This window comes from Urocampus carinirostris, chromosome 7 (assembly GCF_059441175.1).
Source record: "Urocampus carinirostris isolate Australia breed hairy pipefish chromosome 7, RoL_Ucar_1.0, whole genome shotgun sequence".
NCBI lineage: Eukaryota > Metazoa > Chordata > Actinopteri > Syngnathiformes > Syngnathidae > Urocampus > Urocampus carinirostris.
This window is the reverse complement of record NC_142355.1, coordinates 6275541-6293047: the sequence shown is the minus strand read 5'-3', so window position 1 is coordinate 6293047 and position 17507 is coordinate 6275541. Positions and strand designations below refer to the sequence as shown.

Genomic DNA, 17507 nt, shown 5'->3' with positions numbered 1-17507 from the left:
AGGCGTGAATGAGCGAGTGAGTTGTCTGTCTCTGTGTGTCCTGCCACTGGCTGGCAACCAGTTAAGGGGATCCCCTGCCCACTGCCTAAAGATAGCTTGGATGGGGTGCAGCACCCCGCGACCCTACTGAGGATAAGCGGCATGGATAATGGATGGATGATAGTTCATGAATTTCTGCCTAGTATTTAATTCAACGTTTTTCTTTTTTTTTATACTGAATGGGAGTTTTTGTACTACTTGGAGGCACAAAATATTACACATTGTCTCTTTAGGTTTTAACTTAAAGGGTTTAGACCAGTGGTGTGAACCATACGGCCCCGCATTTCAGATCAGGCCCACCAACAGATTGAATACTGCCTGCGAGACAACGCTGAAAGAAGTGCAGGTGAAATTAGGCCGCAATGACCTGTAGTTTTAAATCCCTCCACTTGATGTCGCCAGAGCGAGGCGCCACTCCAACTCACCCAATGTAGCTGTATTTGCTAACTATCGTTTATCAACCAGAGAACATGTTATGTTATCCACTTAAAATGAAGTCAAGGAAATAAAAAACAAAAAAATCAATTTAAGTCGTTAGATTAATCATTTTAATTATTTGCACTTAAATGAGTATTTGTGTGACAATTTTGTCACTTTTCATTTTGCAATAGTTTTCATGAGTTAAATCAAAGTGTGTAGTATCTAACGATTAGATAGATTACAAAGGTGTTGACTTGGGGGCCACACGATATAACAAACATTCTGTCTGGGGTCAGACTAGTAGACTAAAGAGAAATAAAAAGAGAGATAAAGAAATAAGAGAAAGCGGGAAGGGAAAGAGATGAAAAGAGAAGTCGTGAGAGAGGGGGAAAGAAAGGGAGCGGAAAAAAAAAATCCAAAGATAAATAGAAAGACAGAAGAAGAGAAAAGTCAAGTCAAGTCATTTTTATTTGTATAGCCCTTAATCACAAAGAGTCTCAAAGGGCTTCACAGGTTATTACACATGGAGAAAAGAGAAAAGAAAGCGTGAAGGGTAGGAAGAGAGAAAGAGAAAAGGAAGTTAAAGCAAAAGAAGTTAAAAAGACAGAGAGAGAAAGAGACAAAGAGCAACAAGGGAAGAGAAAAAGAGAGGCACAGAGAGTGAAAGAGACAGAGACAGAGAGTGGAAGAAAAGGGCGTGGAAAAGAAGGAGAGAGAGAGAGAAAGAAATACAAGTACAGTGTCTTTGTTCGAGGCACCTTTCTTTGGCATCAAGTTGACATATCACAACCTGCAGCTTGTTTTTCTCTTGCGCTTCTCTGAGTGTTGTCTCGCGGGCCGGATTCGATCCCTTGGCGGGCCTGATCTGGCCCGCGGGCCGCCTGTTTGACACCTGTGACCTAAATGGACAGTTTTTATTATTTAGATGCATGTTTTACCTAAAGATTTAGTGAGTGTTATTTAGCGCACCATAATGGTAAAAACAGCTTTATTCACTGAGAAAACATTATTGATTTAAAAATAACAAATACATAAACTATAATACTGTCCAGTGTAAACATGCATTTAAAAAAATATATTCTTAGATTGAGGAATTTGAATTTATTCTATGTAACATGAGCCTCACCTAATGGAGATGACGTCATTGGTCGCCATCTTGCTGCTTTGGGTAACCAAAAACCTTGCTAAAGGCTGGACAAAAAAAACTACAAGAAAAATGGCGCAGCTTGGTCAGTTTGAGTCTATGTTGTTTGTAGTATTTGTGTTGTTTATTTTGTCAAATACACTTGTTTAAATAAATCATCTTTGTCTTTATTCGACATTGCCTGTCTTGCTGTGAGTAAATAGGTGCCTTATTGTGTTTGTAAGGTCTATCATCACTTTTTAAGGGGAGTTACAATCATTAAAGAGAGCAATTGGCTGAGGTTGACTTGCACTGGCTCCCTGTCTATTTAAGATGTGACTTTATGGTTCTGTTACTAACAGGGTTGGGTAGGGTTACTTTAACTTGATTACTTTCAACTACTTTTGGATTACTCCAATACCAAATATGCTAATAAAAGACAAAAGAAACTAAATATGAATAAAATGACTCAATTTTGTGCAGGCTTGGGGAGTAACGGAATACATGGAACGGCAAAAATGATGTTGGCAAGCTGTTTGGATTTATTTTCATTTTGTTTCTGTCGCATTTTATGTTAGTTTTGCCGGAGATCAAAGCCAGAAGAGAAAGCTTACCACGTGTTGTGAGTCATCATTTTATTCATATTTAGTTTATTTTGTCTTTTATTAGCATATTTGGTATTGGGGTAATCCAAAAGTAATTGAAAGTAATCTAGTAAAGTAACCCTACCCAACCCTGGTTACTAAGATACAATCGTTTGCATGGCCCTCTTATCTTTCTGATTTAGTTGTGCCCTGTGTTTCCGCACTACTCCCCCACTCAGAAAATACTGGTCTATTTATGACTCCAAGAACCAAGAAGAAAGAGTACACTTATTGTGCCCTGCTGCTGTGGAACACTAAGCCCTCATAGATAAGATTTGGAACCTCAGTGGCAGTGTTTGAATCGAGATTTAAGACGTTTGTATTTCATAGCTCAAAATTGATGTCAACCTCTGACTATTTTTTTATTGTCTTTTCCTGCTGGGTGGTTGGTAGCTAAGTGAAGGAGAATGACGAGTCCAGGATATTGCACGATTCTGATTCTGAATCACCTAATCACCACCTAAACCTGATGCATACCATCATCTTCAGTCTACTGCGTTTACTGGCTGACTGCGATGGAAAGCTGTGCCATTGTTGTCTTGGACTCACACTACTGATATTCTCCCTAATGTATGTATCTATTCACATCCAATCTGTATTTCCTGCAAATTAGACGGTCAGTTAATTGCACACATTTGTTTGTGTGTCATCAGTGGGGAGGGGGCGTGGCTCGTAAGACAACAACAAAATCAATGGACCAAACATGAGCAGAGAAGTTACGGTGAAAAAGTGCTGTATTTTTTCTTTTCATTTGTACAATTATTTTTGCAATACACCATGCCTGGTGAAAAAAAAAAATGTCTTGGACAATACTCAAAAATGCGGGAAATGTTTAATTGGTTTGAACACAAAGTACAAAATAGATATGGAGTGTCTCGGCTGTGTTAGTTCGCAAGCTCTCAAGATTGCACAATCCATGGAAGATGAAGGGTTCCCTGCTTCCATCGGCTGGTGTTGGCTTCAATGTGAGTGTATACGGCAATTTAAAACTACAAGAGAAGGGGTGTCAAACATGCGACCCATGGGCCGGATCAGGCCCGCCAAGGGTTTGAATCCAGCCAGCAAGTCAACGCTGAGAGAAGCCCAAGAGAAAACTAAGATGCATTTTCAAATGTGTCCACGTAATGTGCCAAACCCAAGCCACTTACAAAGACACTGATACTGGATTTATTTCACTCTTTTTCTTTTTTTCTCAGTCTCCCTTTCTTTCTTGCGCTATACCCCCCTTTCTTATTCTCTAGCTCTCTGCCTTCATCTGTTTCTTTTTATCAGTATCTCTTTCTCACCCTCTTTTTCCCTTTCTTTCTTGCTTTCTTGCTTTCTTGCTTTCTTGCTTTCTTGCTTTCTTGCCTTCTTGCTTTCTTGCTTTCTTGCTTTCTTGCTTTCTTGCTTTTGTGCTTTCTTGCTTTCTTGCTTTCTTGCTTTCTTTTCATTTACAAGTCTGGCTCCATGAGAGTGTTTTTCCAAGCATGAGGCCCCCGAGCTAAAATGTGTTCGAAACCTCTAAACTCGGTAGTTACTTTCAGAGTAACGCACTGCTTCTGGGTTTCATGTCAGTAATCTGGGGAAGAACACCTGTCAACCTAAAGTATGTTTTTTATGCATTTTAAGACGTGTACGACGCACAAAAAAATCTATACAGAAAAACGCAAATTTGTCAATGATGGGTGGCCTCCGGTATACACCAACTATTACGAAACGGCAAATCAATCAAGTCAAAGGAGTTCGCCGTGGAAGCCTCTATCTCGGTATCGTTTTTTTCGTTGCAAACGAAGCGAGCGGTTTGATGCTACTGTGCGCATGCGTCTGCCACCTGGGGATTTCCCATCATGCATCATTCCGAAAAAAAAATGGTGTACGATTATTTTGTATTTTGTACGGGAAAATATGACAGTTTGTACGGGCATGGAGCCGTGGAGGAACACATTTACATCGTTAATAATCTAGAAACTGGAACTAATTTAATTTATTTTTAATTTATTTTATTCAGTAATGCGCCCAGCACTGAATTTGTACCTAATATCGTGGCCGCCTCGTTCTCGTGAACGCGCAACTGAAAGAGAAGCGTGGCGAAGACTCGTATCGGGAACGCGCAACCGAAGGTTGCTGACGTCACCGAGGCGCCCTGGCTACCAGGCTCTCGTGAGCTGCTGGCAAAAGATGGCAAAATCGCTAACTCTAGAATACACACTCGTTTTGCAATCGAAATGACAATGCAAAATGGTTTTGGTAAGCTAGGTTAGTCCCGAATGCTAACAAAAAGCTAGTTTAGCGTAGAGGTTTTTACCACTGGCTATTGTATAGTAGCAAGGGGAGGAAAAACGGAGAGATTCTTCTGGCTTGACCACGTACATGGCGACACCGGCCTCCTTGTGTTACATTATCGTTTGTTAACGGGAATGCCAGGTACGTAAAACCCGCTATATAACCAATTAATGTTATACATGAATGTTTCGATCATAAGGGTGTCTCCTGCGCGATTGACTCGAGTCATTGGGATCGTGCCCAAAATTGTCTCATTCTGCTATTGACATTTCGATGGCGTGTTATTTTTGCATAAACAACCTTTAAATCAAACCCAGAAACATGTTTTTTTGTCTTGATCAATTTATCCAAGAGGGAGTTCTTCCTCCCCGCTCGTCCGTTGTGGACAACCCTTTTCCCCCCTTCAGTTCTTAGTTTTCTCGTCAAGTCATCAAATAACACTCTGCCCTTAGTGCTTTTAACTATTTACGGCTATTTGAACACTCACGAAGCCAAGGTGATTCATTGCTTTGTTGCTCTTCATTTTGAGATGGTTCATAACGAAGATTTTTAAACGTCACCGTTAGCCGGTTATAGGGAAAAAAACGTTAGCTGCTAGCAAGGCCATGCAAAAGGGGTTTTATGTTGGTGGGATCCGATTGAGGAAATGAATCGACTGACCCTTCCCCTTTAGGAATCGATTATTGGCATGATCATCATGGATGTGGCCAAAACCCATTTAAATGAAATGAAATGAGATGATCTCATTTACACACAGCTTTATCTCCAGACAGAAGAGCAGCTTCAGCGACAGACTGCTGTCACAGTCTTGTACCACGGACAGACTAAGGAGATCTTTTCTTCCTCATGCCATGAGGCTCTTTAACTCCACCCAGCGGAGTAAAGGCCCACATTAAACCACACCCCCCACATTGCATATTAGCGTATTTTTATTGCAGTGTGTATTCTGTGTAGCACTATCTAGATACTCTATATAACACGCTACATTGGGTATTAACACGTCACATTGGGTATTTGTGTATTGTATTCTTTTTGCTTTATTATTGTTTTGTTCTCCTGCGCAGGGATGCTGCTGGAAGTGTGAATTCCCCTGCGGGGATGAATGAAGTATCTATCTATCTCTCTCTCTATCTATATATCTATTATATAGCGCTTTTCAAGTCAATGAAGACTTCCCAAAGCGCTTTACAATGTGCTTCAAATTTTGCCCATTCACACACCAATAGCGGCCGTGCAGCCATGCAAGGCGCCAACCTGCTTATTGGGGGCATTAGGGGTTCAGTGTCTTACCCAAGGACACTTCGACATGTAACACAGAGGAGCCGGGATTCGAACTGCGATCTCTTGATCCCAAGACGAGCGCTCAACCTCCTGAGCTACAGCCTTCTTTATTGATTCTGGTGGTATTGTGTCCAGCACAATCTTATAGATTAACATTTGCTAGCTTTGTTCAAACGATTGCCACAGTGATTCACGACCTTTTTGATCCAAGGCACATTTTTTTCCCATCGGGAAAAAAAGAAATTACATTTTTTTTGTATATAGTGATACAGTCTCGAATACAAACCTCAGCAATAGCTGAGTGTAGCTCCTATGCTGTTAGACAGATAAAAGCTACTGGACTTGTTCTAGGTTTGAGGAGTGGTAATATTTATTTTGTTAAATATGTTTAATTTCGGGCAGCATGGTGGTGCAGTGGTTTGCGCGTGTGCGGCACAGTTCTGAGGTCATGAGATCGAACCTTCCTGTGTGGAGTTTGCATGTTCTCCCCGTGGGTTGCGTGGATTTCCTCCCTCATTCCAAAACATGCATGTCAGGTCAATTGGCCGGTCCAAATTGTCCCTAGGTGTGAATGAGCGAGTGATCTGTCTGTCCCTGTGTGCCCTGGGACTGGCTGGCAACCAGTTGAGAGTGTCCCCTGCCCACTGCCCGAAGACCGCTGGAATGGGATCCAGCACCCCCGCAACCTTAATGAGGATAAGCGGTACAGATAATGGATGGATGGATGGATGTTTTATTTACTTTTCAGTTTGATAGCCGGTAATCAACTCTAATTTCGTTGTTAACCTATTTTTAGTAGCAACATTTACGTTTATCTGCACTGATATGGTTTAGAATTAACAATCTATTTTTTGTTAGAATAAGTTACACAGTTATACACTTTGAATTTCAATGACAGTTCGAATGAATGACAAGAAGGTTCATTTAATAAGCAAAAAAAACACAATTCCAATGTTTTCCAGTTCAGGGGATCCCAAATGAATGGGTGGAGAAGCACCTTTTCTGTTACTGGCTCCATCTAGTGTTAAAACTGAGAAGTGCAACCGAGTTGAGCTCAAGCGCTATGTGCGGCCCATATTCAAATGTATTTTCAGAACTTGCTGCGGGCCACTAAAAACTGACCCGTGGGCCGCAGATGGCCCGCGGGGTGCAGTTTGGACACCCCCGGGCTAGACTTTTTTTTTAAGAAAAAAGCCAAATGTGCCTTCTCTCCGCTACAGGGGGCTAAAGGTCTAAAAGAGCTGACATCCATTTTGGTTTCATTTTAAAGACAATATTGTGCAGTATTTTTCAGCTTCAGTAGGGCCAGGCCTAGTAGTTTGATCTGATGTTAATGCTTGTTCTGCTACACTCAGATTCAGATATACTTTATTGTCATTCTTGTACACGTGTATACAAACGAAATGTCGATATATCTGACCGGCACAGTTTCCTTGAATGTACAGATATAAATAAAATGTTGTATTGAGTTGGAGTATTGAAGTACTAATAATATACTAAATAATTATAGCTATGTATAGTATTATACAGTAGTGCAAAGAGTGCAAGAGGAGCAGCTCACCAGATGTGCAAAATGGGCAGTCAGGTGAACAAGTCACTACACTCTTATCCACTATTTCCTTTTTTAAAATTTCCAAGCAGTTTGGCAATTGACACAAGCATATTTTTATTCATAGCACCCACTTGAGTTTGTTTATGTCTGTGATGTTTGTTGTGAGTAGGTTCAGATGTAAAGCTGCGTTTAGTCAACTGTTAAACAAATTATTAACACATTCGTTGCCAAACATGAAAATCATGCGTGATAACCGTAGTTAACAAACCCCATGTTAGAAAGCTACCACAGAAAAACACCAGTTTTTAAAGCTATGACAAAAAACAGTATTTTCAAGCAGTGAAAAAGTAAAATATAAACAACAATTGTAAGGACTTACAGCTTTCGATGGAATTTCAAACCACCGGCTCGAATGGAGCCTAGAGTTAAAACTCATTCAACACCCAAAGTAAGTATGTGTTTTCCGTGTTTGGCATACATTCTTCATCCTGCATATAATTACTTAAAATTTGTTATGTTAGATTGACAAGCAGAACTTCCATCCATCCATTATCTGCACCGCTTATCCTCAGTAGGGTTGCAGGCAGTTTTCCCGCTAAGCTGCACGCGTGCGCAATTGCGCACTGCTCGCACATTCTCAGCGCACAAGAAAATCTAGCCAGCGCACAAAAATGAGGGCTTAAAATTACTAATTAAGAAGCGACTTAAGTCAAAGTTACAGAATAGAACAAAAAAGAAAAAAATACCAAAATGAAAAAGTAGTGAAAAGCTGAGAAAAAAAGAAACAAAAGGAAGAGAAAAAAAAAGGAAAAATTTAGAAAAAAGCCAGAAAAAAAGAAAAGAAAGAAATGTACGAAAAAAGTAAATAGAGAACCAAAAGAAAAAAGTAATAGCTCTGAAAAAATAAACAAAATGAGATTTTTTTAAAGGAATTTAAAAAAAAAATACAGAAAAAAGAAGAAAAAGTTTGTGTTGCATTCAAATAATTTCTAATTATATCAAGTGAATCTTGTTGCCAACATTGTACTTCCACTAAAAAATGTGATTAAGTACAGTTCTGCATCTTACAACCGACTAAATAAGCCCCCAAAAATGTTAATATTATGCGACGAAATCTATCTGGAAATAAAAAGAAATAGATATCTTGTGAAAGATTTGTAAGAACAAACGACGTTTGTAGGCCGTACAACCTTTGCAATAGTACATGAGTCAATTCATTCAAAAGAGAAAAATAATTTTGCATTGCCGGAAACTCAGCAAAATGTAACTTGATGTCAAGTTTTGGACATGTTTGATAATGAATTATCTTGCCACACTTGGGATTATGGTTGCTCACTGTTGTTTCAAGCGTTGCTCACCGACTTTGTGTGAACGCTCAGACCCGTGGAAAATTACAGGGAACATTGGTCGCAGGGGTGCTGGAGCATCCCAGCTATCTTCGGACAGTGGGCAGGGGACACCCTTAACTAGTTACCAGCCAGTTGCAGGGCACACAGAGACGGACAATTCACTCACTCATTCATACCTAGGGACAATTTGGACAGGCCAATTAACCTAACATGCATGTTTTTGGGGAATGTGAGAGAAAACCGGAGTGCCCGGAGGAAACCCACGCAAGCACAGGGAGAACATGCAAACTCCACACAGAAGGTTCGATCTCATAACCTCAGAACTGCGCCGCTCACGGGCTAACCACTGCGCCGCCGTGCACAAGCAGAATTTAAATTATGAAAATATATTTGGCAATATTCCTGTTTATGACAATATAATTCATTCTTGTAATAACTTTTGATACCAAAAACCTTATGATAAGAACAAAAACTATTGAAAACAACCAGATTCAAAAGAACTGTGATGCATGGTTCTTCTTTGCAGTTGATGACATCTCTGCAGTATTAAGAGATAGAATCAATTGTAAAAAAAGTTCAGAGAAAAAGTCATTTACCTTCATAAGCAGGGATACCGATAAAAAGAGACGCAATTGGTAGAATAGACCGCAGGTGTAAAGTTAAAGGCACAGTGTGACGGCTACACTGTGATACACTGTGACGGCTTTGAAACTACAAGCAGACATGTCAATTTGAGGTATTCAGGTTCCATCCCGGACTATAATACTTCCACTGCAAGATGTTGGCTTTCATGCACAAACTCCTCAACACAAGCCCCCGCTGACTACAGAGCACAAGGGGAGTCCACTATAGCAAAAACCATGAGGACAAACCTAAAAGTTTTGGGATGCTATTCTCTGGAGTGATGAGCCTAAACTGAAACCTTTTGGGCTAATGTGTCAACAGTATGTGTCAGTCATGTTGTGTGGTTGTTTTGCACATGAAATCTTTTCCATGTGCAATGTATTATAATTCAATTCACTACCAAGAACTCCTTGATGCAAATGTTAGCAGTCAATGACATTGGCGAGAAGACGTTGGACCTTCCAATAGGACAATAATCTGTAGCGTACCTTAAAATTGAGCACAGCTTGGTTGCAAAAGAAGGGCCGGGAGATTCTGGAGTGGCAATCCAAATCCCATTGAAAATCTGGTCCGACCTGAAGAATGCAGTTGCAGAATGCAAGCCAAAAAATACTTTTCAACTGGAGCCTTTACTCATGAGTAATAGCCAAAGATACTTGTAGATCGCTGCAACAACTTGTGTCAAGCTATACCTTGAGTCTAAAGGATGTTATTGTTGCAAAAGGATATATTATTTAGTGCTATAGACCTAAGAAGTTGAATTTGTATCTCAAAGTAATCAGAAATACCATTCATTGACACATAACAAGCATTTATCTTGTAATTTGAGAGTATTTGTGTATTTGACAATGTTATTAATTTATGTAATCTAACTAGTCATATGAAGAACATCCTAACTGAAAATGTAAACAACATATTATAGTCGTATTTACCCAACACCGAAATAGAATGGAATGTATTTTAGTTCTCTAGTTGACATACTAATACAGTATTCGCACTGATCGCTTATTAGCCTTTTGGCTAGGATCTTGGCTTAGCCTCTTGGCTAGGATCAAGTGTCTCGGCCTGTTGGCTGTGAGGTGAATCATGATTTGACTGATAATGGATAATGGAAAATGGACAATGACCCAAAAAATAGAATAAAAATAAATGTATTTTTTTTACATTGCTGCTTTTTGGTTTTAACTTTTTCAAAAATGAAAAAAATTGAGTGCCCAAAGCGGGGAATGTTTCAATTAGTCAATGCTCTTGACATTTCCAAACCAAAAGTATCGATATCAGATCGGTATCAATCAATACTACCCTGTATTTACTTGGATCAGGTTGATATGAAAATTCCCAGTATCACACATTCCCAGTGAACGGAGGGTCAGGTGTACAGTGTAACAGATGAATGTTGCTAAATTTAAGTTATGTTTTTTCTTTGCAGATCACCACCACATTTAGCATCAACGGGGAATATCTGCCTGTCAGTATAAATTGAGAGACATCTTCCATCACGAACATCGTGCCTTCTGCCTCCTGCTGAGCAACCATAACAACAAGCACAAGGCACCTATCCAAATTTACTTTTGCTGCTAGCCTTTAGTCTTTTGTTCCGAACATGTATGGTAGCGCCCGCTCAGTGAGAGGGGATGCCAATCACAGTGGAGGCAGGGATACAGGAGGGGGCGGTAATCAGGGATCAGGTCGCTCCCCTCGTCTCCCTCGCTCCCCCCGTATGGGCCACCGTCGCACTAACAGCACAGGGGGAAGCGGAGGAGGTCCTGGAGGTGCAGGGGGAAAGACACTTTCAATGGAGAACATCCAATCCCTCAATGCAGCGTATGCCACTTCGGGACCCATGTACCTTAGTGACAATGAAGTGGCTATGGGGGAGCACCTTCCTAAAAGTGCGGGCGGTGCAGTGACCACAATGGGCCGACAACGGGTGACTTACGGTTCGAGGACCGGAAGCAGCAGCGGTGTAGTGGCGGCAAGCACACCCAACATCTCCACTTCTGTGCCTTCAAGCACGGTACTGCCTGTGGGCCTGATGACGGGCGACGCTTTGGCTTTTGGGGAGCACCACATGGCATCAACGGTACCCCATTCTGTACGGCAGGCAAGGGACAATACCATACTTGACCTTCAAGCACAACTCAAAGAGGTATTGCTGTCATTTGGACTCGGGGTTACACTTCCTTAGTTGAACATAGGTAAAAATTCTATCACAAGGGATGATACATTGCAGTGTTGGGCTGTGCATTTCACACATAGGCCTTCAGTAGTGCTACGTTGGAATCAAGCCATCCCTCAATAACTATTTTATGGCTATAAAGCTGCAACACATATAAAAAAGCATCAATAGTAGCCCCATAACATAGCAATATTATTTCAGAATATAGTTGCAGTTTACTCGCCCAAAAAATCCTTTTTTTTTGGTACAAAAAAAATCCACGCTCCTTTCTTCAAGAAGATTTAAATTACCGTAAAATCCGGACTATAGAGCGCACCCGATTATAAGCCGCACCCACCACATTTCGGGAGGAAAACCGATTTTGTACATACACAAGCCGCACCTGTATATTATCCGCACGCGCCCACATTGCAAACGTGCAACACAAACACAAAATTAACCCAAAAATCACAGCCGGCAAAATGAACGGAAAATGATACCGGTACTTAAGGTTGGATGCAGACCTGCAGAGTCCGGGTGCCCGTAGAAAGTAATTCAAGGAAAAAAGTGTATATTTCCAAAGGTAAGAATGGGAAAAATATATATCCACAATTGTCTGCTGCGTCCACAAACATGTCTCACCTTTACTACACTTCCCGTCAGCCCCCGCTGTTTTTGCCCCTTCTTTTTGATTCGCCCGTGGAAAACATATCAGAATAAGTCTCTAAAATAAATACATTACAAAAATATACAGTTGCAAATACATACCTTACATGGTTACACATATTTACAAAGAAAGACGGTACACCGAGAGAGTTTTCAAAGCTTTAATCATAATATTATAACTTTTATCCCAAACTGTGCCTGTGAAGGGTAGCAAAACGCTACTAGCAACACGCTTGCAACACAGTAGACAACTGTGTTAAAAAAACATAACGTACTTGTAGTAATCACAGTAAACCGTCCTCATATTCCTCCTTATTACTGACGTCGTCAAAGTAGCCTACCCCAGTATGGTAAAGAGACTATGTCAAATAGACGTCGTCCCACGCTCCCTTATTCAAAAACACGCTAGCATCACGCTCGCAAATTAAAGTTTATGTGCAGTAGCTCTGTTTCCTTCTTTATCGGACGGTTCGATTGTATTTAGCCTGAAAGCTGCGTCATGTGCCTTTCTTTTCGCAATTTGGATGGTGAGGATATTTCTACGTTAATTTAATTTGTGCACAAGCTAAGAAGTGGCAGTCTTCCTCGGCGCATATATTCCACCGGTCTAAATCTTACCTTTTGTACTGGAGCGCCGCTAGGGGCCATTAGAAAAATTACATAAATTGGCCGCATCACTGAATAAGCCGCAGGGTTGAAAGTTTGGGGAAAAAGTAGCGGCTTGTAGTCCGGAATTTACGGTACTTCTATTGTACAGATTATTCTTGAATTTCAGTTCCATCAGGAAGTTCCTTTTTTTAAGTTGCATGTGTTCTTTGTGTCTGCAATTTTTTCGTTTGTGTGTGTGTGTGTGTGTGTGTCAATTTCTATCGACCGATCCGATAGTTGTCACTGACAGATTTTAACTTTTGGCCCTAGCTGAGATCATCAAACAAGTGAACCACATACAGATTGACTGCTGCCTGAAATTGTATAGTTTTTATTATACTAATACAGTGATTGCACACAACTAGAACAGATATCAAGACAATTCTGATATATTTATTGCCCATCCCTTTTTTAGGTAACTTAGGTAACTTTCTCATATCATCTGAACATCATTTTGCACATATTTGCGAACAAATTCTTTGCTAATGTTTATGACCTGGAAATGTCTTTGGAAAACTGGTAAAATCCGAATATTTTTAGTAATTCTAATTGTTGTCACATTATTTACTGCATTCATAAAATCCGAATATTTTTAGTAAATATAATTGTTGTCACATTATTTACTGCATTCATCCCTGTATCAAAGGTTCTGCGGGAAAATGAACTGCTGCGGCGGGAAGTAGAGGTGAAAGAGAGTAAACTGAGCTCATCCATGAATTCAATCAAGACGTTTTGGAGTCCAGAGCTGAAAAAGGAACGAGCGCTTCGCAAAGATGAAGTGTCAAAGATCTCTGTTTGGAAGGAACAGTACCGTGTAATTCAAGATGAAGCTCAGGTGAGTTTTCCTTAATTGTTTACGTTAGTTTAGGTCATGGCCATCAAACCTTTTCTTATAAAATGCTGCTTTGGGATTTGGGTTTTGTTCCTACTGGGACCATGGACTGAGTGTGGCTTATCCTCAAGTAAACCAACACATTTTGATTCTCCCGTCTCTTTCACATTTGCAGTTGTCATTAGTGTTTTTTTTTTTTGCCTAATCCCGAGATTTTTGTCCAATCACACATTTGGCAAATCCCACAAACGTGACATTATCTCCTTTCTGGTTAGGTGCATTCAGTTCAGGCAATTAGCGAAAAGTGAAACTATCCAGGGTGGACAAAACACTAAAATGTGCCTCGAATACACTGATTCATTTGTTTAAATCACACATATAGTGTTTTCAAACCATCTGTATGTAGAATTGAATAGAATTTACTTTGATTGTCATTCTTTGTAACCATGCACACAGAACGAAATGTCGTTACACTTGACCCGTACAGTTTAAACTGTAGCGAGCCGATGCAGCCGCAGCCAAACAGGGTGCCGCCATTTTAGACCCAACTGCTGTGTTGGAAGTCATTAGGTGACCAAACCCCCCAATTCCAACCCCTAATGCCGAGCGCCAAGCAGGGAGACAATGAGTACCAATGTTGTAAGTCTTAGGTATGACTCGGCCGAGGCTTGAACCGGCGACCTCCCAGTCTCAGAGCGGGCGCCCTACCATCTAGGCTGCCGAGCTGAAGGTGTGACTTCTGAAACAACACACCCAAAGATCGCACATTGTAGTCGGTTAAAATTTAAATGTCAACTGTTTCCCCAAAGATTTATATATGAGGCTAAATAAATGAATGGATAGATACCCACATGCAACAGTTATGTCCGTTATGCCCGAGGAGTAGCAACGCATACGACAATACTACAATGCTCACAGGCATGTATGTGTCTACTTTATTGGAACAAATAAAACGCATCTGCGTCTTTCTCATAATTATTTATTTCGGGTAACCTGAGAGCTCCTCAAGCTGTGGTAACACAATATGGATGCAAAATCCCAAATATGGAATTTCTTGTTTTGCATCAAATACACCATTTAAAAACACATTGCCTAAAAATACAGCAAGAGTGTGAATGCTGCCAATTCCCCAATTTTTGTCAGTCAGTAGATGGGTATGTGTTCAGTACTAGTGCCTTCACAGGCATTTTCACAGTATTGAAAAGGTGATGAAGGGAGGCGGTGAGGACGGGCTAAAAGTGTTAATTGCAGACAATATGAAGATAAAAGATGAACAGGCTACTGTTGAAATAAAAAATGGGAAATGCGAGGAGATGAACAGTGGGGGCTGAAATGAAAGGGCAGATGTCTCAATGTTACTCTTAAAGCATCACCAGGTTTAAGATCGGGTTAGTGACATAGCACTGCTTTACAAGCGTCAAATTCCACAAACTTTGCAACACTACCCTGGTCTGATTAGGTTTCACCACTTGCCTTGCACTGGATAGTCTCAGTAATTATTTTTACATGCAGGCAATAGTCCGACTGGGATCAGAAGTCAGATTTTTGGAACGATCCAAAGGAATCACATAGAGACAAAACAATAACCCTGTACGTATGGCACTTGTGAGTACAGTGGAACCTCGGTTTTCTAACGTCTCTCAGTTCGAACAAATCGGTTCTCGACCAAAAATTTCGAGAAATTCTTGCTTCGCTTTTCGTTCAAAAAAATCGCAGTTCGAACGCCGGTACGCTAGGGGCGACGCTGAGCGGCGTACGAGTGTAGATTGCCCCCACCCCTCGTGAAGAACTGTTGTCACGGCAACGCGCACTCCTTTTCTGTTTTCGTTTTTCAAAAGCGGTGAAGGGAGTGTTTTAACCCCTAATTATGCCTCGGAAGAAGGTTGGTGCCAGCAGCAAAGTTGCTACAGGTGAAAAAAGAGGATTAGTGCGTACGACTATTGCATTTAAAAAAGAAATAATAGCAAAATATGAAGAAGGTGTGCGAGTTTCCCTTCTTTCAGGAATATAGCATGGCTTCTGCCGACCGGTAAGAAATCCTATTCATAATTATTTTCTTTATCCTTTAACCGCTCACCACTTGTTGTGGAGACCCGGGTGCTAAATGACGTGTAAACGACCTGATTTTTTTATTTTTACACGTTTATGTTAGCGTAATCTTTCGTACGGAAGATTACGCTGACGCGAACGTACGATTAGCCTGGGTTAGCTTTACGTTAAATATTCAATATAAACATTCAGGGTGTTGGAACGGATTAAAACAATTTTACATTACTTTTAATGGGAAAAAAACGGCTTCGGTGATCGTACAAATCGGTTTTCATACAAAGAAATGGAACGGATTATGGTCGAGAACCGAGGTTCCATTGTATTCCAAATACAAAGATGTCATTATGTCAGCATTCAACGTTTGACGTTAAATAAAGGAAGATTTTATTTTTGTCACACTAAATTAAGGAAGCATTGGGCTTGTTTCCTCCTAATGTCAAAAGTAAGCTCTCTTCCTGTGACCCATGTGTTTACCAGAAGTGTTTGTACACGGCTTGCCAAAATAATCGACTTACACTAAATATGGATGGATAAAACTGTGACATCCATCATAAGGTGATACCTCGGTACATAAATGAATTTATTGAAAAAAATCGGGATTTGACCCAAAAAATTGTATTTTTATTACTTCGGTATTTGAACAAAAAATTGTAATTCGACCAAACTAGAACTCTGAACACAGCCGAACGTGAGATAAGCGGCAGGTTGTCAGGGCGTCACATTCTATTGAAGCGTGTCGTTTCCCGGGCCTTGTCCCTCCGTCTCCTCCTCTGTGCATCCTGCAAGCACAAGTAAGCAATGCGATTAAAAAGACAACTTTACCAAGACTGCAGGATCAGGTCTCTATGGCGGGGTACTCACATGCTAACTGGGACAAGCTGATGCTTGACAGTCAGCCTTTAGTAAGTAATCTTTAGTGGTAGCATCTGGAAATTCTTTTAACTCTGATTTTCTCTCATTTGGATTGCTACAGGGCCATTTCATAATTGCAATTCTGTGCCAAATAAACACAGCATGTCATCAGTTAAAGCACTTAATTACATCATTGTAAATGTTTTACAGCACCATTCAGTGTTCATTTTACCTGTGAAAAGTGATGGGTCCCGGGGACTCGCATGCTCAAAAATCTATGGGTCCCAACAGAGATCTATGGGTCCCCAAAATTTAGTGTTATCCATGCCATGACAAACTGTCGTATTTTCCCTTACAAAATACAAAAAAATCTTCTTTTTTTTCAAACATGTTTAGCTATGTAGTTTAACATGTTATATTGTACATGTGTTTCCTTGTATCATATATATTGTTAATGAACATTTTGTTGTGAGACACTGAGTTGCTCGACATGAATGAGGTTTATTATAAAAAAAGTTGAAAAATGAAGTCGCTTGGACGTTCACTGTAGAAGGAAAAAATACATGCAAATAGAATTAAGTAGAATAATACATTTTCTTATTTAAATTATTAATTCATTTTCTGCATTAAATTATTGTTGGTAATATACTGATTAAAAGGGATCACCACAAACCTGTCTTTTTTTCATTTTCTCCTTTTATACTTCCTTTTTTTCTTAACTTCTTTATACAACATAATCATTCGTAATATAATGCATCAAAGCAAGTGAGCCGTTTGAGAGCCGGCTCCCTTTAATGAGTTGAGCCGAAAAAGCCGGTTCTCTAAAAAGAAACCGACTTTCACTACACAACTCGAACTGGAGATCGGCGTGCAGACGAAAACTCATACCGTGAGACCAAAACAACAATGGCGGATCTGCCTCACGAAAAGTTTGGAGTGCGGTAAATCTTTCTCAAAAAAATGATAATGACAATTTCGTGTCAAAAAATGTTGCGTCCCGGGGGA

The 17507-nt window shown here is 40.3% G+C and overlaps 1 protein-coding gene across 3 annotated transcripts in view; it reads left to right on the top strand.

Annotated features, from left to right (window-relative positions):
• Positions 1–4361: 4361 nt before the first annotated feature.
• The window catches only part of LOC148362184 (ELKS/Rab6-interacting/CAST family member 1-like), a 49092-nt gene continuing 35946 nt past the window's right edge, over positions 4362–17507 (top strand). For all 3 annotated transcript variants that reach the window (XR_015850845.1, XM_088339595.1, XM_088339594.1), the window contains exons 1-3: positions 4362–4632; positions 10727–11446; positions 13416–13604. Coding sequence is in view for 2 of the 3 variants with exons in the window: in XM_088339595.1 (XP_088195721.1) it covers positions 10901–11446; positions 13416–13604 (735 nt within the window). In the remaining variant the exon portion in view is untranslated. The remainder of the gene's footprint in view (positions 4633–10726; positions 11447–13415; positions 13605–17507) is intronic.